The sequence below is a fragment of the Lithobates pipiens genome, unplaced genomic scaffold (assembly GCF_037356315.1).
Source record: "Lithobates pipiens isolate NorthernLeopardFrog02 unplaced genomic scaffold, aLitPip1_a1.2 Scaffold_25, whole genome shotgun sequence".
Classification (NCBI taxonomy): Eukaryota; Metazoa; Chordata; class Amphibia; order Anura; family Ranidae; genus Lithobates; species Lithobates pipiens.
Window position 1 is genome coordinate 170,532,477 of NW_027507787.1, and position 24,323 is coordinate 170,556,799.

General features: G+C 43.8%; 1 protein-coding gene across 1 annotated transcript in view; it reads left to right on the forward strand.

The window, feature by feature from the left end:
- LOC143929796 (ovostatin-like) overlaps positions 1-24,323 on the forward strand; it is a 201,808-nt gene that overhangs the window by 110,761 nt on the left and 66,724 nt on the right. The window contains exons 21-24 of the mRNA XM_077453773.1: positions 16,826-16,944; positions 17,023-17,074; positions 19,976-20,062; positions 23,881-24,057. Coding sequence (XP_077309899.1) covers positions 16,826-16,944; positions 17,023-17,074; positions 19,976-20,062; positions 23,881-24,057 — 435 coding nt within the window. The remainder of the gene's footprint in view (positions 1-16,825; positions 16,945-17,022; positions 17,075-19,975; positions 20,063-23,880; positions 24,058-24,323) is intronic.

Here is a 24,323-nt window from a genome sequence, read left to right on the forward strand (position 1 = left end):
AGTCTGTAAGACCAGTCCATGAGGGCCAAGTAAATTGCCCAATTTCCAGAATATTTATGGGAGCCTTTCTGTTGTGGACCATTTTCCCTGCATGCATACCTCTTCCAGCACTGTTCCCCAGCCTGTCAGCTTGTCGTCCGTGGTTATGATTTTCCATGGAAGAAAGGCCTTGCCTTTCAGAAAATTCTTGGTTTGTAACCACCTTTTGAGACCTTTGCGTATCCCTGAGGATAAGCACATAGGAGGATCCAAGGCTTAGGGCTTCTTGTTTCAAGCCGCGAGGATGAATCTCTGTAAAGGCCTTGAGTGAAACTGGGCAAACGGAACAGCCTCGAAGGAGGCAACCCTTTTTCCTAACAGTCTTATACATAGCCGAATGGAGGAACTCCTGCTTTACATTTGGCGGACCAGAACCTGAGCTCTTAGGTTTGCTAAGAGAGGGTCTAAAATCTTTGTAAAAAGACTCCAGGAGCTGTAGCAAGACCGAAAGGAAGGGCCGCAAATTGTAAATGGTGCTGATCTACTGCGAACCTTAGATATTTTTGGTGAGCTGGAAATATCAGCACATGAAGATATGCATCCTTGATATCTATTTGCCATAAACTCTCCCAATCGAAGGGTGAACACAGAATGCATTGACTGCATTCGGATAGACAATGTGTAGAAATTGATTCAGATCTTTTAGATCTAGGCTGGGTCTGACATCCCCATTTTGGTTTTGGAACGGTGAAGAGATTAGAGTAAAACCCTGAATCCTGTTCTTTGGGTCCACTTCCACCATCACCCCCTGGGATAGCAAGTGATCTAAGGCCAGAAGTAGCGGTCTTCACTTTACTGGAGCTTTGGAGAACCTTGACCTTAGGAAGCGAGATGGTAGAATCTCTTGGAACTCTAGCTTGTAGCTCAGATACTGAGACTACCCATCTGTCTTGAATCTCTTCCCACCAGGCTTCTGCAAACTGCAGCAGCCTTCCCCCACTCGGAAGCTTTGGGGCTCTGCTTGGTGGGCTTTCACCCCTCAAGTCTTTTTCTGCCCTTGGGCGTGACTTTGGGCCTTTCCTCTAGAGGTCGATTGGGAAGGCTGTCGCCTCTGCTTAGAGCTTGATGCTCCAGGGGATGGAGAAAGAAAATGCCTAAATGATGGACGTTCTTTTTGATTGGTAGAGTAGATTTACCACCAGTAATTTTTTGGATGAATTTATCCAAGTCATCCCCAAATAAGCGTTCCCCTTTAAATGGGAATCCAGTCAAATATTTTTTGCATGAAAGCTCAGCTGCCCAATTTTTGAGCCAAAGGTCTCTTTGCATGTGTACCAACAGGAGAGAAACGAGATGCTTGTTGGACAGAATCCAAAATCGCATCAATCATAAAGCACATATATGTAAACAAAAAGACATGAAAAATCCCAATATGGAGAAAACTTCCACCAATCAGAAGTAAATCACCCTCCACCATATCGGACAGAAAGGAAGGTGGCAGGGTCCTGTCACCGTCACCCGATAAGACAGACCCTTACCATCAGTGCACAGATAATGCACATATGACACCAATACAGGTCAGCAATTCCTCCCCATCAGTACCCTGGAGCAGGCTTTCTCACAGCTTTAGAGCAGGTATGGGAATCCTTGCATAGCTCAATGATCATATAAATGAAAGTAAAAAAACACCGTTCATTGCGCAGGTATCTTTAACCACTTAAGGACCGCCGCATGGCAATGTACGTCAGCAGAATGGCATGTACAGGCACAAGCACGTACATGTACGTGCTTGCCTTCCAGCGGGTGGGGGGTCCAGTCGGACCCCCTCCCGCTGGATGCGGCGGTCCGTTTCGCTTCAGAAGCGATCCGGGACGAGGGGATGGCTGTTGGTTTCTGGCCATCCCCTCTCGATCGCTCCTGGCGAATGAAGCTTCCCTCGCTGTGTATTGTAAGGCAGGGAGGAAGTGATGTCATTCTCCTCGGGGCTGTTTTTTTGACCAGACTGCGAGGAGAACACAGAAAGTAAGTGCAGCAAACACTACACTGACATGTAGGTACACATGGGCACACAAATCCCCCCCGCCCCCCCCAGTCACAGTGTCACTGATTGCAGTGATCATTTATTTACTGATCACTGCATTTAGTGTGTTGTGACAGTAAAAACTATCAGGGCAGTTAGTGTTAGGTCCAGGGTAGCCCCCTACCCCCCCAATAAAGGTTTAACACCCTGATTGCCCCTAGAGTTAACCCTTTCACCCCCTTTTGCCAGTGTCACTAAGCGATCGTTTTTCTGATCGCTGCATTAGTGTCACTGGTACCGCTAGGTAGCTATTTTTTATTTATTTTTTTATAGGTTCACTGCCAGGTTTATATAGCGCTATATACCCCCATATACTACCCAATAACGGTTTTAACCCCTTGATTGCCCCTAGTTAACCCTTTCACCAGCAATCACCGTATAAGTGCCACTGGTCACACTGGTTAGCCAGTTAGTTATTTAGGTTCCCCGTCAGGTTTTTCTATAGCGTCAGGGACCCCCATATACTACCTAATAAAGATTTTAACCCCCTGATTGCCCCTAGTTAACCCTTTCACCAGTGATCACCGTATAAGTGTGACGGGTGACTCTGGTTAGTTTGCTTTTTATAGCATCAGGGCACCCACCATTTATTACCCAATAAAGGTTTAACCCCCTGATCACTCGGCGGGTGATATCAATTAGGTTTTAGGGTCAGGGTCTGCGTCGCCCCAGGCAGCGCTAGGTTAGTGCCAGTACCGCTAACCCCCACGCGCAAAGCATAAACCTCCCGTAGTGGTATAGTATCTGAATAGAGCAATATCTGATCACATCTATACTAGCGTCCCCAGCAGTTTAGGGTTCCAAAAAACCGCATTGTTAGCGGGATCAGCCCAGATACCTGCTAGCACCTGCATTTTGCCCCTCAACCCAGCCCAACCAAGTGCAGTATTGATCGATCACTGTCACTTACAAAACACTAAACGCATAACTGCAGCGTTCGCAGAGTCAGGTCTGATCCCTGCGATCGCTAAGTTTTTTTTGGTAGCGTTCTATATTTAAATCCTGAAGGCAGTGCTTGGTTTTCGGGGTCCCGTACATGGCTAGGCTCCCAAAAAGTCCCCCACATGTGGTATCCCCGTACTCGGGAGAAGCAGTAGAATTTATTTTGGGGTGTAATTTCACTTATGCCCATAGCATGTGTGAGCAATATATCATGTGACAACTTTGTGCAAAAAAAAAAAATTGTAATATTCCTGCAACTTGTGGCAAAATATAAAATATTTCATGGACTCAACATGCCTCTCAGTAAATGGCTTGGTGTCTACTTTCCAAAATGGGGTAATTTGGGGGGGATTTGTGCTATTTTGGCATTTTATGGCCTTCGAAACTGTGATAGGTAGTGAGGAATGAAATCAAAAATTTGCACCCTTAGAAATCCTGAAGGCGTGATTGGTTTTCGGGGTGCTGTACGCGGCTAGACTCCCAAAAAGTCCCACATATGTGGTATCCCTGTACTCGGGAGAAGCAGCAAAATATATTTTGGGGTGCAATTCCACATATAACTATGGCATGTGTAAGCAATATATCATTTAGTGACAACTTTTTGTAAACTTTTTTTTTTTTTTTGTCATTATTCAATCACTTGGGACCAAAAAAAAATATTCAATGGGCTCAACATGCCCCTCAGCAATTTCCTTGGTGTCTACTTTCCAAAATTGGTTCATTTGGGGGGGGGAGGGGGTTTGTACTGCCCTGCCATTTTAGCACCTCAAGAAATGAGATAGGCAGTCCTAAATTAAAAGCTGTGTAAATTCCAGAAAATGTATTCTAGTTTGTAGACACTAACTTTTGCGCAAACCAATAAATATATGCTTATTGACTTTTTTTTACTAAAGACATGTGGCTGAATACATTTTGGCCTAAATGTGTGACTAAAATTTAGTTCATTTGATTTTTCTTATAACAAAAAGTAGAAAATATAATTTTTTTTTTTATTTTCTGTCTTTTTCCTTTTTATATCGTAAAAAATAAATATCGCAGAGGCAATCGAATACCATCAAAAGAAAGCTCTATTTGTGGGAAGAAAAGGACGAAAATTTAGTTTGGGTACAACATTGCATGACTGCGCAATTACCTGCTAAAGCAGTGCAAAATTGTAAAAAGACCTCTGGTCCTTAGGCTGACAATTGGTCCGGAGCTGAAGTGGTTAAAAGACATTCACCGCTTTATTGTATTTAAAAGTTACTCACATTTAGTTGAATGATTAGCACGAAAAGTAAAATGTCCATCGCTTTAAAAGCCACTGTTCGTTCGTGTCCCGCGTCAAGTCCGGCTCCACCCTGTGTTTTTTTACTTTAATTTATATGATCATTGAGCTACGCAAGGACTCCTATACCTGCTCTAAAGCTGTGAGCCTGCTCCAGGGTACTGATGGGGAGGAATTGCTGACCTGCATTTGGTGTCATTACATGTGCATTATCTATGCACTGATGGTAAGGGTCTGTCTTATCGGGTGACCGTGACGGGACCCTGCTATCTTCCTTTCTGTCCGATATGGTGGAGGGTGATTTTTGCTTCTGATTGGTGGAAGTTTTTTCTCCATATTGGGACTTTTCATGTCTTTTTGTGTACATATGGCCTTTGATCAACTTTTTGGACTGTATTGATTTTTTTTTAATGTGCGCCACATTTTTTATTTACATTCTGCATATTGTCTCCAGCAATATAGTGTGAGCAGCCGTTTACATTTTATGTTTGTTTTAATTAAGCGAAACAAATCTGTTTAAATCATAAAGCACAGAACCTGAGGAACGTCTGCATAGTTCTCTATTTCCTCACTGGGAAGGAGGCTAAGCATTTGCTTAACTTGTTCCTTGAGGAACTGACACAACCCCACAGTTGCGACTGTAGGTTGGACTACAGCGCCAGCCATAGAAAAGGAGGTTTTTAATAAAGTTTCCAGCTTTTTATCAGTTGGATCCTTAAACACCTGAGCATTTTCCAGAGGACAGGTCAGGTTTTTATTCACACGAGACAGCCGCATCCACGGATGGGACCTCCCACTTCTTGGTGAAACTTTCCTCCGAGAGGATAAAGAATAGAAAAACTTTTAGGAGGAAAAAACAGTTTATCGGGATGCCCCCAATCCTCATAGAGCAATTTATCCATTAAGGGATGATTGTAAAGGAAAAGGCACTCTGTGGGATTTTCCTGACCCCCAGGGAAGAAACAGGATGTTGTGGCCTCAGCAGCGGGCATTCTGAAAGTGGTACACACCAATTCAGTGTAATCTGGACCTGCTTCTTGAGTGCCTGAGAGGAGGAAGCTCTTTCCTCTTCCTCTGATTAGTTCCGACTGCTCTTGATATGGATCTCTCGTCAGAGGAATCATCTGAAAGAGGAATTGCAGTAGAGGGAGGGGATATACCCCTTTTTTTCCTAACTTTTAACCACTTGACCACTGGGCACTTAAACACCCTTAATAACCAGACCAATTTTCAGCTTTTGGTGCTCTCACATTTTGAATGACAATTACTCAGTCATGCAACACTGGACCCATATCAAATTTTTGTCCTTTTTTTTTTTTTCACACAAATAGAGCTTTCTTTTGGTGGTATTTAATCACCTCTGTTTTTTATTTTTTGTGCTATAAAAGAAAAAAGACCAAAAATTCTGTGAAAAAATGAATTTTTCTTCGTTTGTTATAAAATTTAGCAGGTTAGAAATTTTTTTCTTCATAAATTTTGGCCAAAATTTATACTACTACATATCTTTGGTAAAAAATAAGTACAAATTGGATATTATTTGGTCTTTGTAAAAGTTATAGAGTCCACAAGCTATGGTGCCAATATCTGAAAATTGATCACACCTGAAGTACTGATGGCCTATTTCAATTCTTGAGACCCTAACATGCCAGAAAAGTACAAATACCCCCCAAATGACCCCTTTTTGAAAGAAGACATTCCAAGGTATTTAGTAAGAGGCATGATGAGTTTTTTGAAGTTTTCATTCTTTCCCACAATTCTTTGCAAAATCAAGATTTTTTTTTTTTCCTTTTTTTTTACCCCACAAAATTGTCATATCAGGTTATTTCTCACACACAGCATATGCATACCACAAATTACACCCCAAAACACATTCTGCTATTACTCCTGAGTACGGCGATACCACATGTGTGAGACTTTTACACAGCGTGGCCACATACAGAGGCCCAAAATGCAGGGAGCGCCATCAGGCATTCTGGAGCACCCAGGACAATTCTGACATTTCTCTCCTACATGTAAAAATCATCATTTATTTGCTAGAAAATTGCACAGAACCCCAAAACATTATATATATTTTTTTTTTAGCAAAGACCCTGGAGAATACAATGGTGGTCGTTGCAAATTTTTATCTCACACGGTATTTGCGCAGCCATTTTTCAAACGCGTTTTTTGGGGGGAAAAAACAGTTTTGTGCTTAAAAAAAAACAGTAAAGTTAGCCCAATTTTTGCATAATGTGAAAGATGAAGTTATGCTGAGTAAATGGATATCGAACATGTCACTCTTCAAAATTGCACATGCCCGTGGAATGGCGCCAAACGTCGCTACTTAAAAATCCCCATAGGCGACGCTTTAAATTTTTTTTTTTACTGGTTACATGTCTTGAGTTAGAGGTCTAGGGCTAGAATTATTGCTCTCGCTCTAACGTTCACGGCGATACCTCACATGTGTGGTTTAACCACTACAGCCCCGGACCAATAAACACCTTAAGGACCAGATGTCTTTTTCCAATTTCGCGCTGCTTTAACTGGTAATTGCGCGGTCATGCAATATTGCACCCAAACGAAATTTGCGTCCTTTTCTTCCCACAAATGGAGCTTTCTTTTGATGGTATTTGATTGCCTCTGCGATTTTTTTATTTTTTTTTTTTTTTTTTTTTTTTTTTTTTGCAATATAAATGGAAAAAGAGCGAAAATTTTGAAAAAAAAAGATATTTTCTTCTTTTTGTTATAAGAAAAATCGAATAAACTAAATTTTAGTCATACATTGAGGGCAAAATTTATTCAGCCACATGTCTTTAGTAAAAAAAATGTCAATAAGCGTATGTTTTTTGGTTTGCGCAAAAGTTATAGCGTCTACAAACTAGAGTACATTTTCTGGAATTTACACAGCTTTTAATTTGACTGCCTATCTCATTTCTTGAGGTGCTAAAATGGCAGGGCAGTACAACCCCCCCCCCCCCCCCCCCAATGACCCCATTTTGGAAAGTAGACACCCCAAGGAAATTGCTGATGGGTATGTTGAGCCCATTGAATATTTTTTTTTTTTTTTTTTGTCCTAAGGGATTGAATAATGACAAAAAAAAAAAATAATTTTTACAAAAAGTTGTGTGGGGCTTTTTGGGAGTCTAGTTGCGCACGGCACCCCGAAAACCAATCACCACCTTCAGGATTTCTAAGGGTGCAAATTTTTGATTTCACTCCTCACTACCTATCAGTTTCGAAGGCCATAAAATGGCAAAATAGCACAAAACCCCCCAAAATGACCCCATTTTGGAAAGACACCCCAAGCTATTTACTGAGAGGCATGTTGAGTCCATGGAATATTTTATATTTTGCCACAAGTTGCGGGAATATTACAAACTTTTTTTTTTTTTTTGCACAAAGTTGTCACTAAATGATATATTGCTCACACATGCTATGGGCATATGTGAAATGACACCCCAAAATACATTATGCTGCTTCTCCTGAGTACGGGGATACCACATGTGTGGGTTTTTTTGGGAGCCTAGCCGCGTACGGGACCCCGAAATCCAAGCACCGCCTTCAGGATTTCTAAGGGCATACATTTTTTTATTTTACTCCTCACTACCCATCACTACCTATCACAGTTTTGAAGGCCATAAAATGCCAAGATGGCACAAAACCCCCCCAAATGACACCATTTTGGAAAGTAGACACCCCAAGCTATTTGCTGAGGGACATGTTGAGACCATTGAATATTTTTTTTTTTTTGTCCCAAGGGATTGAATAATGACAAAAAAAAAGTTGTCACTAAATGATATATTGCTCACACATGCCATGGTTATATGTGGAATTGCACCCCAAAATATATTCCGCTACTTCTCCCGAGTATGGGGATACCACATGTGTGGGACTTTTTGGGAGTCTAGTCGCGCACGGCACCCCGAAAACCAAGCACTGCCTTCCGGATTTAAATATAAAATGCTACCAAAAAAAAACTGTTAGCGATCGCAGGGATCAGGCCTGACTCTGCGATCGCTGCAGTTATGTGTTTAGTGTTTTGTAAGTGACAGTGATCGATCGATACTGCACTTGGGTGGGCTGGGCAGAGGGGCAAAACGCAGGTGCTAGCAGGTATCTGGGCTGATCCCACTAACAATGCGTTTTTTTGGAACCCTGAACTGCTGGGGACGCTAATATAGATCTGATCAGATATTGATCTGTTCAGATTCTATACCACTACGGGAGGTGTATGCTTTGCACGTGGGTGTTAGCGGTACTGGCACTAACCTAGCGCTGCCTGGGGCGACGCAGACCCTGACCCTAAAACCTAATTGATATCACCCGCCGGGTGATCAGGGGGTTAAACCTTTATTGGGTAATAAATGGTGGGTGCCCTGATGCTATAAAAAGCAAACTAACCAGAGTCACCCGTAACACTTATACGGTGATCAGTGGTGAAAGGGTTAACTAGGGGCAATCAGGGGGTTCAAATTTTTATTGGGTAGTATATGGGGGTCCCTGGCGCTATATAAAAACCTGACGGGGAACCTAAATAACTAACTGGCTAACCAGCGTCACCAGTGACACTTATACTGTGATCGCTGGTGAAAGGGTTAACTAGGGGCAATCAGGGGGTTAAAACCATTATTGGGTAGTATATAGGGGTACCTAGCGCTATAAAAACCTGGCGGTGAACCTAAAAAAATAACTAGCTACCTAGCGACACTGATGCAGCGATCAGAAAAATGATCGCTTAGTGACACTGGCAAAAGGGAGTGAAAGGGTTAACTAGGGGCAATCAGGATGTTAAAACCATTATTGGGTAGTATATTGGGGTACCTAGCGCTATAAAAACCTGGCGGTGAACCTAAAAAAATAACTAGCTACCTAGCGACACTGATGTAGCGATCAGAAAAATTATCGCTTAGTGACACTGGCAAAAGGGGGTGAAAGGGTTAACTCTAGGGGCAATCAGGGGGTTAAATCTTTATTGGGGGGTGATAGGGGGCTACCCTGGACCTAACACTAACTGCCCTGACAGTTTTTACTTTTACAACTGACACTGAATGCATTGATCAGTAAAGAAATGATCAATGCAATCAGTGACACTGTGACTGGGGGGGGATCGGGGGGGGGGGGGGTTTGTGTACCTATGTGTCAGTGTAGTGTTTTGGTGCACTTAATTTTAGTCTTCTCCTCGTAGTCCGGTCAAAAAGACCGCCCCGAGGAGAATGACATCACTTCCTCCTTCCTGTGTAAACAATACACAGTGGGAGGAAGTTCGTCATTGGCCAGGAGCGATCCAGAGGGGGTGGCCAGAAACCAACGGCCATCCCCTCATCACGGATCGCTCCTGGAGGGAAACGGACCACCGTATCCAGCGGGAGGGGGTCCGATCGGACCCCCCACCCGCTGGAAGGGAGGCACGTACATGTACGTGCTTGTGCCTGCCTGTGCCATTGTAATGACGTACATTGGCAATACGGCGGTCCTTAAGTGGTTAAACACCGTTTTCATATGTGGGCGGGGCTTACGTATGCGTTCACTCATGCATGCCAGCACATGGGGACAGAGACTCTTTAAAAAAATTTTTTTTTTTTTATTGTTCATTTTACTTTACTTTATTTTAGTTTGATATTTTTTTCCCCAAAAATAAATTTTTGATCACTTTTATTCCTATTACAAGGAATGTAAACATCCCTTGTAATAGGAATATGGGATGACAGGTCCTCTTTACAGTGAAATCTGGGGGTCAATATGACCCCACATCTCACCTCTAGGCTGGGAAGCCTGAAATAAAAAAATAAAAAAATTCTGGCTTTGATCGTATTGGCGAGTTGGTAGAAGCCATATGGCTGGGTATTGCAGGGTATCACCGAGTATGGCTGGGTATCTCCAAGTATGGCAATTTATGGCAGGGTATTGCAGCAGAGTATTGGGGGGGGGGGTATTGCAGCAGAGTATTGGGGGGGGGGTATTGCAGCAGAGTATTGGGGGGGGGGGGTATTGCAGCAGAGTATTGGGGGGGGGGTATTGCAGCAGAGTATTGGGGGGGGGGGGTATTGCAGCAGAGTATTGGGGGGGGGGGTATTGCAGCAGAGTATTGGGGGGGGTATTGCAGCAGAGTATTGGGGGGGGGGGTATTGCAGCAGAGTATTGGGGGGGGGGGTATTGCAGCAGAGTATTGGGGGGGGGGTATTGCAGCAGAGTATTGGGGGGGGGTATTGCAGCAGAGTATTGGGGGGGGGTATTGCAGCAGAGTATTGGGGGGGGGTATTGCAGCAGAGTATTGGGGGGGGGGGTATTGCAGCAGAGTATTGGGGGGGGGGTATTGCAGCAGAGTATTGGGGGGGGGGGTATTGCAGCAGAGTATTGGGGGGGGGGGTATTGCAGCAGAGTATTGGGGGGGGGGTATTGCAGCAGAGTATTGGGGGGGGGGGTATTGCAGCAGAGTATTGGGGGGGGGGGTATTGCAGCAGAGTATTGGGGGGGGGGGGTATTGCAGCAGAGTATTGGGGGGGGGGTATTGCAGCAGAGTATTGGGGGGGGGTATTGCAGCAGAGTATTGGGGGGGGGGGTATTGCAGCGAACTGAGGGGTTAAATTCGGTGAGCAGCGATGTGGGCACTGCAGATGCAGATCTTTCCCCTCCACTGTACCGATCGATACAGAGAGGGGGAGGGAGGAACCGGCGTCATAACATGACGCCGGTTTGTTTACAAGTGATCACTCCGTCGCGACGAGCGGCCGTTTACCGTGATTCGTGATGCGCCGGGTCCACTGGCCCCGGCAGTCACGGATGATCTCATGTGCGCGCCCCAGGGGGCGCGCGAGAGCAGAATTCTCGGAGGCTGTTACTTAACGGCCTCTCAGAGTTAAACAACCGCCCTGAAGCCGTTAATCGGCAATGGGCGGTTGTTAAGTGGTTAAGGAAGCTGAAATAAAATTCATAATTCTTCCTTCAAAACCCTCTAATGTAGCCTTAAGGGAGTCTTCCGTGACATACACTGGGGCTGCAATATTAGGAGAGGCTGCAAAACCTGACGGGGGGGCACTGACTCATCCTGTGAGGCTGGCTCCAGTCTTGAAGATGGTAACCTATCCATCTTTAGGACCCCTAGACATAGGCGGTGATTTTTTTTAGTGCCTTTATCTCTCCGAGACCCTCTTACGAGGAGACATAGTCCTAAGCTACAAAGGAGAGGTACTAGTACAAAGTGCAATGTTGTGCTACAAGTCTCACAATTAGGGCTGAGCTCGGTGTTCAACTCGAACATCGGCTGTTCGTCTGTTTGGCGAATTCAGAACTTTGTGGACTGTTCGCACCAAATTCGTGTGGCACGAACGGCCCACAATGCACTACACCATCGCAGTGCATTGCTGGCTCATGATTGGCCAAGTATGCACTGTGACCCTGCATGCTTGGCCAATCGCAGCACCGGCAGCGAGGAGAGCCATAATTGGCCACAGGCAGGATGCCCGTGGCTAATTATAGCTCAGGGAGTTTAGTACACGCCCCACACTATATAAGATCGCCAGCGTGGCAGCCTTGTGTATTGTGTTTCAGAATGCAGGGATAGAGCTAGATAGGCAGGGACAGTGTGTTCTTTTCTCAGGCATCTTAAATTTAAAGTGGTGTTGTGTGCCCTCAGCACAGTGTACACCTGTATCTACCCTTTATAGCTGTTTTTCTCTAATACAGGCATCTGCAGGAGTTAGTGGGTGTTTGCCTCCAGCACAGCAAGCATACACCTGTATCTACCCTTTATTGCTGGTGGTCTCTAATACAGGCATCTGCAGGAGTAAACGTGGGTGTGCCTCCAGCACAGTATACACCTGAAGATACCCCTTATTGCTGGGGTTGTCTGTTGCATATTAGCCTTTAACATTAGCACTTTTGATTTTGAACGTTCGAGTCCCATAGACTTTAATAGGGTTCTAAAGTTCGTACAAATTTTCGGTCCGTTCGAAGGTTCTGGTGCAAACCAAACCTGGGGGTATTTGGCTCATCAACACACATATATGCTTAATACTACACAACCTGATGCTGAGTAGGTGTCTTAGAATTGTCTGGATCCGACCACTTAAGCTGCTTACTGCCCACAGCTCTGTGTCATCTGCTTTGCACAGCTCTGGCGCTCTAGGCTCTTTAAAATTACTGCCTGGCGTCTGCGCAGTCGAGCGCTGTGCACAGCCCTGCATCCATGCCCCCCCCGTTTGCTACCTGTGTGTGAAAAGCGCACCCCCTGCGCATGCAAGGACAACCTGGTGGCGGCCGCAAACAAGGAGGAAGAGTACCACCTTTGGAGCCCCGCGGGATCCCCAGACTACGTGGGACCCCTTATTTATAAAGATTTGTGGCAGAGGAGGATGTGAGTGGTCCGGAGACTGGCTTCACTGAGCGCATATCCTGGAAAGGCATGTAAGTATACACCAGGTTGCTCTTTACTCCCTCTAGTGGCGGAAACCAGGTAAGACATGCAAATACTCTATTCTTGTACCTGTCCCTGCCGCAGGAATGGCTGAAAACAAACGGTTTCCAATCTTCACCCATCACAGCGGGTAGCGTTGTGCCAACCTTCAGGGTTTTTTGGGTTCCTTCTCAGGAATCTCTTACCTGGACCTATAAAAGACTCTGCCAGGACTTTCGTGCCACTGTTGTAATAGTACACAAGTCTGGTTTTCCCAGAGCCCAGTCTTCCAAAGGAAAGGACTTACAGGCAAAACCTTGTTTCTTCAGATGACGAGGCCCAGGTACCATATCACTTTGGGAGTCAAAATATCGGCCCGAGATATGGATAAGGTCAGTATAGCCCTTAGACCCCTGCAGGGACCTGCATAGAGCTTTCTTCATAGCACTTGTTTTACATGACCAACCACCTTAGACACTGGCGAAAAGACTGAGGTACCTCCCTTATGGGAGTTGTTATGTAGGGGAGGAATTCTCCTTAATTGGGGTTAGCCAGTGTCCAATCACCAAAGGTGCCTATCTAACCCACTATGTAATGAAGGCTCTGTCCTGTGATGTATGATCAAGAAAGTATGTTTATCCATAACTTGCATACACTATAGCTCATCACACTAATGTGAAAGATAACAGCACCACCTACTGACAGAAGGGAGAAGCCACAACTTAGAACAGAAGTCATTTGACACTTAAACACTATAAATTAGCCAAGCTGACTACCAACCAGCATAACTAAATTTACCTGTAGCCCTATTCTAGGGTGCTACATACCCAATTTTTGTAAAGTATCAAATATTTATTTAATAAAATTTGCACATGCATACATATCAAAAAACATACAAAACACACACAAGCGGCACATAAAACATAACAAAAACCATCTGGTACTCCTTGAATACAGGTTCTTGGTGGCTCCCCTATGGTGGAGCACAGCGAGTTGCTGTAATTTCAACGCTGTTTGTGTTTCACAGAGAAGTTTTAGCAAGAACACTGAAAATGGAATGGTATGTATGTATGTATGTATGATTACATGCATAAGCAAACCTGATATTAAAGTCTAGAGTGGTATTATCATGCCCGGGGGCCCCGCCAGTTCAGGGTCCAGATTGACAAAGCTAGTAAATGAAGGTCCCGCTGGTTGAACACAGATCTAATTATATATATATATATATATATATCAGCTTCTTCTTTGAATAATGAATGTACTGGGTGACCAACTGTTTACATACCTCACGGTTAATAGTCAAAAGCATCAAAATGGAAACACATCAAATGGTCATTGTTGCCCATATAATGCCACAGGCCTGTCATCCTAGTTTTCCAAGATAGGAACTAAGGACTATGTAATTGGAACCACATATCTGAAAGTGTATCATAAAGGCATGACACTATCTGTAATGACAGTGTGCATAATCATAGTGCGCGTATTGAAGCATAATGGGTTAATTTGGTGGGCATAAAGCGATTATGGAGTGAAGTTATAATGTGGAATCCCTATAGTTAAAAACTACACCCCTATTCCCCAGTTTCAATAATTATCTGGTCAAATTATTATTCCAATGTAAAATCCATGTCGGCAAAGGGTTTTACCACACCTCATATCACTGATTTTATATTAAGAGAAAAAAAAATCCCCCCTCATCAACCCCTCATCCCACCTGATATTATTTCTATCTATCCATAAAAAATGATGGATGAGCACTTGCCCATAGTCAAATTATATAGTGTGCACCTGGTACTATACAAGGTATTGGGTACGTAAAGTGGTTCCCATCATGTCATTCCTCAGATCAGCGTGGAGAAAGACACAGATTCTAATCTGGCTCCAGTCATTATTTTTGTTTGAAAAATTAAATTGTTTGTCCCTACCATTAACCCTCTGGAATGCTTTTTCAAAGTTTACTATATCTTTTTGCAACTTTTAATACCTGAAAGGACCACGCGCTGGGAGGGCATAGTCGCTTTGCCAGGTGCAAGTTGATTACGCCACTCAGGCTTCAGCAGTGCCAGATGGATTTCCCCACCCCTTTTGCCTTAACCACTTGCCGACTGACTCACGCACATTTACGTCGGCAAAGTGGTTCGCATCCCTTGTAATAGGAATAAAAGTGATCAAAAAAAAAAAAAAAAAAAATAATTTAGAGTGTAAAAATAAAAAAATTAAGTACAATTAAAAAGAGAAAAAAATGTAAAGCGCCCCCGTGTGCTCGTGCACAGAAACGAATGCACACTTAAGTCACGCTCGCCTATGTAAGCACCATTCAAACCCCACATGTGAGGTATCGCCGCATGCCTTAGAGCGAGAGGAACAATTCTAGCACTAGACCTCCTCTGTTACTTTAAACTGGTAGCCTATGGCGATTTAGAAGTACAAATTGTGGCACCATTCCACAAGTGTGCACAATTTTAAAGCATGACATGTTGGCTGTCTATTTAATTGGCGTAACATCTTTCAAATTATTTTTTTTATACCGTGACATAAGTTGTAACAATTGCCATTTTATTCCCTAGGGTGTCTGCTAAAAAACATAATGTTGGTTCTGAGTAATTTTCTAGCATAAAAATTATGAATTTTACATGTAGGAGTGCCAGAGTAGTCCCGATATGGAAGTAGTTAATATAGATCAGTGATATGAAGTGTGGTATAACCCTTTGCTTATATGGATTTTACATTGTAATAATTTGACCAGATAATTATTGAAACTGGGGAGGAGAGGTGTAGCTTGTAACTATAGGGATTCCACATTATCACTTCACCCCATAATCCCTTTATGCCCACCAAATTAACCCAATATGCTTCAATATATGCAATATGATTATGCACACTATCATTACAGATAGTGTCATGATGTCTTTATGATACAATTTCAGATACCTAGCTCCAATTACATAGGAACTAATGACTATCTTGGGAAATGATGAGGACCGTCCTGTGACATTATATGGGTGACAATGACCATTTGTAGGAGGACCATTCAATGTGTTTCTATTTTGATGTTTTTGAGTATTAACTGTTAAGCAGGTTATCTCCTGCAAAACGCAAACTGTCACAATTACAGCAACATGCCTCCTCCGCCATATGCGAGCCACCAAGAACCTGTATTCAAGGAGTAACAAATGTTTTTTTGTAATGTTTTATGTGCAGATTTTACTTTATTTTTTTGTATACATGTGCAAATTTAATTATATAATACTTTTTACAAAAATTGGGTACCATTATAGTCCTCATATTTAGTTTGTTAGGGTCCATTTTGTAGTTCAACATGCACTGCCTTTACAGTCTTCTGCCAGTGCCGATACATGAACAGCACCCAAAATGCATAATGCACACTGTGCGCTTGTAGACATCAGATCACATGATACTTAAAGTGGTTGTAAACCCTCGAACAAAACAAACAAAAAAACCTGCAATACCAAGGCATAATGAGCTAGTATGCATAGCATGCTAGTTCATTATGTATTACCTTAGATCAAAGCCCCCTGCAGCGGTCCTCGTTCTCCGGCTGGCAACATCGCTCCCGGAGTTACTTCTGGGTATCGCGGGCTCGGACGCTGTGATTGGTCAGAGCCGCTATGACGTCACTCCTGCGCATTGGCACTGGAGCCTCCGGTAACGGAACATACTTGGTGTTGCTTCAGTGTGCATGGGCTGATGATGTTGGCACATGCAGATACAGGGGATATCTCCTAAACCATGCCGGATTAGGAGATATTCAGAGTAGCTACAGGTAAGCCTTATAGGCTTACCTGTAGCAAAAAGTGGTTGTAAAGGGTTTACAACCACTTTAAGTATCATGTGACTTGGTGTGGCATGTTTTTAAAAAGTAGTGTATGCTCGTTGTGATCACAGGTCTGAACAAGGAGCAGATGGCTACGTAAAGACCCCCAGCTGTCTGACCTGGTCTGAACAGGGGAGACCCTCCACTCAAGGCCAACAACCCTTCATATATCATTTGTACTGGACCAGTGGGCAAAAACCCCTCTAACTTCCTAGTCTGGTCCTCCCCTTCTCCCTTCAGGACATGTGTTGCTGAACATATATTGTCTGGGTTTGTGTGTAGGCTTTTTCCTTCTTTATTTGCCACCCTTGGTATCTAGACCTCAACTGACCACTAATTCTGTTTTCTCTGTAGGAATGGTTAGCTTTACAATGACAGCCCAAACCACTTTTATTGGAAAGTCTTGTGATGGACCCAATGATGATTCTCAGCCTTCTCGCAAAGACACCGTTGTGCACCCCATTTTAGTAGAGGTAAGGTTGATACTGATGTGAGATTGCATATATTTTATCAATGTGTGTCTCTTAACTTTTAATTGTATTATTTACTAGCCTGAAGGAATCAGCCAGGAACTGACCTTGAGCAATTTAATCTTGGTGAAACGTAAGTGAAATAAATTTTATTTATTTTTTCCCCTCGGTTTGTCTCTGGAGGTTTTTATCTTGTTGCAGCCTAGTGGTTAGCAGTGCCTTGCAGGACTGGGGTCCTAAGTTGAAATACAGGCCAGAACACTATCTGCATGGAGTTGGCATGTTCTCCCTGTGCTTGTGTGTATCCTCCAGGTACTCCCATTTCCTAATTCACCAGAGGCATGCTGGTAGGTTAATTGGCTCCTATCTAAATTGGCCCTAGTACGTGTATATGCACCTGAGATGGATCCTTTAAACTGTAAGATTCTTGCAGACAGGTGCCATAAATTGACAGCACTACATAAATGCCTATAATATTCTATCACTTGGCTGTTGCTTATGCTTACTGGGCACTTAAACCCCCCTCAGTCCCAGACCAATTTTCAGCTTTCAGTGCTAATGCACTTTGAATGACAATTGCGCCGGCATACAACACTGTACCCAAATGAAATTTTTATCATTTTTTTCCCACAAATAGAGCTTTCTTTTGGTGGTATTTAGTTACAGCTCTGAGTTTTATTTTTTGCTAAACAAACAAAAAAAGATGCAAAAAAAAATCATGTTTTAATAGTTTGTTATAAAATTTTGCAAACGGGTAATTTTTCTCCTTCATTGAAGTGCGCTGATTAGGCGGCACTGATAGGCTGCACTGGTGGGCACTGATAGGCTGCACTGGTGGGGGGCACTGATAGGCTGCACTGGTGGGGGGCACTGGTGGGGGGCACTGGTGGGGGGCACTGGTGGGGGGCACTGATTGGCGGCACTGGGGTGCAGCACCTTTGAGGCAGATTGTGGGCACTGCTGGGTGGCACTGCAGGGGGCAGGTGGGCACTGTCAGGGGGCAGGTGGTCGCTAGCAGGGCTGGCCTTGATCGGGACTGATGTCCCGATCACGGCCGCTGGTGATCGGCTTTTTTTTTTTTTCTCTCCTCGCGCTGTCAGCGCGAGGAGGAATAATAGCTGATTACCGGCTCCGTTATATCACATGATCAGCTGTCATTGGCTGACAGCTGATCACGTGATAAGGGGTCGGGATCGACCCCTTGCACGGATCGGTGATCAGGCGAGTCTCATGGACTCGCCGATCACAAAGTGCGCCGCGGCGCCCCTCAGGGGGCGCGCAGGCCACTCGTATACGGGACGACGTCAATAGACGTCGTCCCGGAAAAGGAGATCCGCGCTGTAGCCGTCAATTGACTATAGCGCGGATCTCAAGTGGTTACGAGGTCAACACCACCTTCTAAAACTCATATCGTATAAATCTTTGGTTTACTAAATTTTGTCTTTTGGCAATATGCCCCTGAAGTAGTTTATCTGCCTCTACAAGACCATAATGAAGTTAAAGTCACAATCTAGCAACTAAGTTCCCCCTTTATTTACTATGCAGAATCTGTTTGGGGTGGTAACACCACCGTTTTGCTTTTTAATGGCTTTGGTATTTCAGAACTGGAAAATCTTGCCTCCATGAGCTACAACAGCATGGGGTTGACTTACTAAAACGTGTGCACACAGAATATGGTGCTGCAGTGCATGGTAGCCAATCTGCTTCTAACTTCAGCTTGTTTAAAGTGATGTTTAACACGCACAGTTTAACTTGCATTGTCCCTTCTATTTCTGTATGTCAATTGATATACAGCTGTCACATGACCCAGATCGTTCCCAGCCTGTCTGCAGGGAAACATAAGCATGGGGAGCCTTTAGTGCTGTGCTGCTGGTCACATGTTTAAAAAAAAAAAAGCCTTTGGTATAATACATTAATATCAAACCGTCTTTAAATCTGTGTAAAAATATATATTTGAATGTAATCTTTATTATATTGTAGAAATAACATGGTATGGGTGGATTACTGCCAGTCACAGGCTGGGCAACGCCCCTGCAGCATGTGTCTTATGCCATATACACACGACCGGACTTTCCGGCAGAATAGGTCCAACTGAATCATTCCATTGGATATTCCGATCGTGTGTGAAATAATGCGATTGTTTTACTTTTAAAAATTCAGACGGACCTAGAAATAGAACATGTTTCAAATCTGTCCGATGGACTCAATTCCTATCTGGAAAAACGTTTGTCTGTATGGTGGTCCGACGGACCAAATACGACACAAGGGCAGCTATTGGCTACTGGCTATTGAACTTCCTTTTCTAGTCCAGTCGTACATCACGTTCAAAACGAACAGACTTTCAAATGGACTTTAGTCCGTTCGTGTGTGGGCAAGTCCATTCGGAAGTCTGTCATAACACAGACGAAAGTCCGTTGGACCTTTTTCTGCGTGAAAGTCCGGTCGTATGTATGCAGCATTAGAATAAGCAGGGGATGAAGCCTCATTACTCTACATGTAATATCCCGCCCCAATTGTGTTTTAGCTGGTTAGTGGAGGAGGGAGGGAGTGGGCTGTCATTTTTCACTGTGTATACACCTACATGTGAGACTCTATAGTCAAATCAACTGCTCAGATGTGATGGTGAGGAAATGCTCAGCATAGAAACTTGGTGAAAACTGAGCATGTGCAGAGTTGCCACTACAGCTGCAAGAAAGTCCCTAGCTGAACTAGGCACACGAACAGAAGGTGTAGATAGAGAACAGCAGGATCAACCAGCTTTTTACAGAAAACAAATCTCCATGACTGAGTATGAACAGCATTTATTGATGGTTTTTATTTTATGATGTGGGTTTAATAACATTTTAAATCTTTGCCAAAAAACATGAAAGCCGATTGGTTTCTATGCAAATCTGCACCAGATTTTAGTAAATAATTTTGCAAATGTTTCAATCTATATCCTGAAATTGAAAATATGGTTTTGGCTGGAATGGTCCTCTAATTTCCAGATGCGTTAAGACCATGATACTACTTTTGCTTCTCCCCCCATCTTTAGCTGGCTTGAAGTCCCTGTTGCCAGTCAAAATAACACCTCCAAGCAACGTGGTGCCAGATTCCATTTCTGCATATGTGACTGCCGTTGGTAAGTTTTCTCGATAGCTGTTTGATTATCCTCGTTGGTGTCTCCTTCACTATGTTCCAACAACACTGCTTGTAAAGGTTTGAATGGCTGGTCAAACTGAGTAGATACTGCTTGGTAGAAGTTGACTAGTTGAATTGGCTCTATCCAGGAGTTATTTTTATTTTTCTCAGATTAGGTGCAGGAAAGTCCCCCTTCTGAGTCACCCCTTGTCTCTTCCCCCTACCCATCTCTGAGCACCGTCCCTTGGTTCCACCCTGACCCACCTTGCAGTAGTGGCCCTTTAAGCCTGGTACACACTATTAGGGTGAATGAAAAAAAACGGACTACAGTCAGAGCCGCTATATGAACTATGCAATGTTAGTATAGTGATCTCACCTGCTGAGCTATTGTGTTCTGACTGGGGGATGCTTTTGATCAGTTTATGCAGTGCTTTTTGCTGTGCGATTAGATTTTTGCACATGTGATTTTGCTGTGATTTGCATTTTTTTTTTTGTTTGGCCAATTAGTTGTTGGGCAGATTAAAAAACTGCTGCAAAAACACATTACATGCTTTTCTGCAGCTTCTCCATTGAAGCATATTGAACCAAAAAAGCACTGTTTTGCTTTGAACAAAGTCCTTGACCCTTTCCAAATACGCAGCAGATGAAAAAAGCATAGATGTGAATGTTGAATGAACTGTAGTGTATTTCTGCAACAAGCACCGAAAAACACATACGTGTGAACCAGGTTTAAGATGTTTAACATAATGGGGCTAAAAAAAAAAATAGCCCTCTATAGTACAAAAAGAGCATATCGATACTGTAAGGGGTTAATTTTTTTACTGTGCAATGGTGAAAGTAATATTTACAGTAGCGATTATTTGCTCTTTTTGTACTATAAAGGCATAGTTGCCAACATTGCAAAAAAAAAAATTCGGGACACTTTTTTGGCAGTGGGCTGAGTCATGGTATAATTAGGGGCGGGGCATGCATTTTTAAAATGTGCCTGAAAGTGGGCGTGGTTTACGTAAAATATTGCGCGTGGCTTACATGGGGCGTGTCTCAAAGGGGTGTGGTTAGTCTGAGATGAATGCGGGATGGAGAGGGAAAGGAGGGGGATGGAGAGAGGGAAGGGGGGGAGAGGGAAAGGAGGGACAGCAGCCCCCCGATCCTACACCACAATAGCAATATGTGTTTTCCAGAGTTTGACAATCAGCAGATAAAGATACTCCAAATACCTGGTGTTGGCGCTTCAATCATCCCGGAGCCATGATTGTTATGGTGTCAGGATGATTGAAGCGCATTATTTCTATTACATTGTAATATAAAATGAAATCATTCAACTCGCCATAATGCAGAATCAGTGGGAGCCATGAGCGTGTCACTAGCCACGTTGCCTGCCACCAGATGCCATCAGGTGTCCCAAGCAGAGTCTGTCCTTACATCAGGTGCCCCATCAGAGGTACCTTCCTCATATCTGTGTCCATCAGCGGAGCCCCTCCTTACATCTGGTGCCCCTCTGACATCCACAGACCGCCCCCCCACATCCTGCACAGACCTGCCCCCACATACTCAACAGACCGGCCCCCGACATACAACTGGCCCCCCACGTCCACAGACTGGCCCCCACATTCACATACCATGACTGTCAGTGGCCCCCGACATCCGACTGGCCCTCGCCCCGACATCCACATTGTAGACTGGCCCCCGACATGCCGCCGTTGCCACGCGCAGACATTTAACTGTGGCGCCGCCCACCGCCCTTTACACTCACTGACACAAACACACACTAGCAGCGGGGGGTGGGCGGCGCCACAGGTGTAGACCAACTTCTGGTCGTCTTAAAAATGGCGGCCGGCGGAGACATTGTCTCCAGCGGCCGGTGGCAAAAAAACGGGAAATTCAATTTCCAGGGACAAACCGAATTTTGCGGGACATTTCCCGGGACAAATGTCCTAATCGCGGGAATGTCCTGTGAAATTCAGGACAGTTGGCAACTATGTAAAGGGCTAATTTTTTGTTTTTTTAATCCCATTATGTTAATGGCTGATCGATTATGAAAATGGTAATCCATTTCATAATCGATTAGTTGCGAATTAATCGATTCGTTGTTTCGGCCCTAGATTAGTTTCCTTTACAGTATACTATTCTAACAAAGCTAATCTTTAGAAATGGTGTATCCTGGTTGCTATGTGGATGGCTCACATAAAAGGAATAATAAAAATTACAGAATTAAAGCCAGTTACGTGGTGATCCATGTTGGTTGTAGAACTAGGCAGAACATCTAGGCTAACGCAGAACCAGTTACATGGTCTATCACATGTATAGAAGTTGTGGGCTAAATAAAATGTATGCAAAGGACCATGGTTCTTTACATCTCCCAGCATTTATTTATTGGTCAGATGACATTTCAGAACCACAGATGGCTGTAGTCCACTCCCAGCTACACCTACAAGTTCTATGTCTGAACTATGTATCTTGATCTTATTTTAAATTAATTTATATTTACTTGATTATTTGCTGACCAATTTGAGGCCCTTTAAAAATTTAGCCGTGATTTGTTAGGTGTGGCTATGAATGGGGGGGTCCTTATATTGAGGAATATGGTTGGTTAAAAGTGGGACCAGTCAGTAGGGTATCCCTGGATTTAATTTAGAAAATCTGGTAACTCTATTGTAGAACCAGTCACATTTCCTATGCCATTTGTATCAACGGTCACAAATTATGCAATTTGTAGAACAATTTATGGTTGTTTGGTAGGCTGGTGCAGGAACTAGAACCTATCAATGCGTATCACTTATATTGATTAGGGACCAGCTTGAAACCCAAGGCTTGGTCCAGCCTCTATTGCCCGTTAATCCCACAAGTTTCCACAAAAACGTCCCATCCTGCTGTAGCGATCACCGCCATAAGGGCCACTAATTGCTACAGGTATTTCTCCCAAACTAGTGTGGGGACAGCCAGGCACACAGCTACAGTCACTTTTTCTGGCTAAATGAACGGTCTACGGATTAGTCTTTTTGATGCATTGCAAATTGAACTTGGATGGGGTGTGGGGATCTGTGGGATACTCCAAAAACCCTGTATAGTAGTACGAGGACACTCTTCTCTTTGGCGGAGCGTCTTAATTAAATCACTCTAATAGCAGCTAAGGGAACAAGTGACTCTTGAGGCACTATAGGAACTTTCTCAATCTGAGCAAGCTATGAAACTAATGCACAAGGCATAGTAGCAACACACAGTTACTGTGATCCTACACTCAGGTTTGTACTCACAATTTCCCTGGATATATGGATGCCTCCTTCCAATATTAGCAAGACATCTCTCCCTTGAACTCTCCAGACCAAGTCATCAGTGAAATCCCTTAGTCAGTTCCAGCAATTGTCAGCAAACTGGCCCCCAAGCTCTAGCATAGCTGGGACCTCTGAGCTCCTGTAAGAACTTCAGCTGCACTGCCCTTCGGGCTATAAAGTTCTCCTCCTGGACAAGGCCCAGCTGCCTCAGGCTCCAAAGTATTTATGCACTCCCTAGACACTTACTGGGACCAACTAAATAAATATTCAGACACTGGGTTTGCCTCTTCCAGCACACTACATTCTGAATTTCGTCAGAAGGCAGGGAAAGCAATCAAACCTGCAGCCAGTGAAGCCCAGAACAGCCCAAAGTATTCACAAACATCTCCACTAATTATACGGGAGCCAAAAATTTACCTAACCTTTCTAGCAACTGATCTGGGAGGGTGCTTCACTGCGTTTGAGTCTTTACTGCTATGCACTTGGTCAGAGTTCTGAATCGGATATCTTGCCATATTTGCCCGATCTCAATATATTCTCTGTCTAGGTGATGTGTTTGGACTCCCATTGGCAAGCCTTCAGGATTTGGTGCAGAAGCCCTTTGGATGTGCTGAACAAAATCTGGCACGAGTGGCTCCCACTATATATGTGCTTGACTATCTCAACAGCACAGGCCAGCTAACAAATGAAATCCTGGAGAAGGGAAAGCGGTACATATTGGAGGGTAAGAATAGACACTCTCAAAGTGAACCATATTATATTAATGTACCATTTTATGTGATGACCTTTCTCTTCCACTGATCACAATTCCTCACTTTGCCAGGTCTCTCCGGTTGTTGTGTTTTTTTTTTTTTTTTTTTTTTTTTTTCTCCTTTCCCCCTGTATCTCATAAGTTGTCAGTGGTGCAGCTGGCAGCAGCCTCAGGAGGAAAGCGGTAGATTTTGTTTTAAGTGGTGCCAATGTAACCAGGGGGAAAATATTTTCATGCAG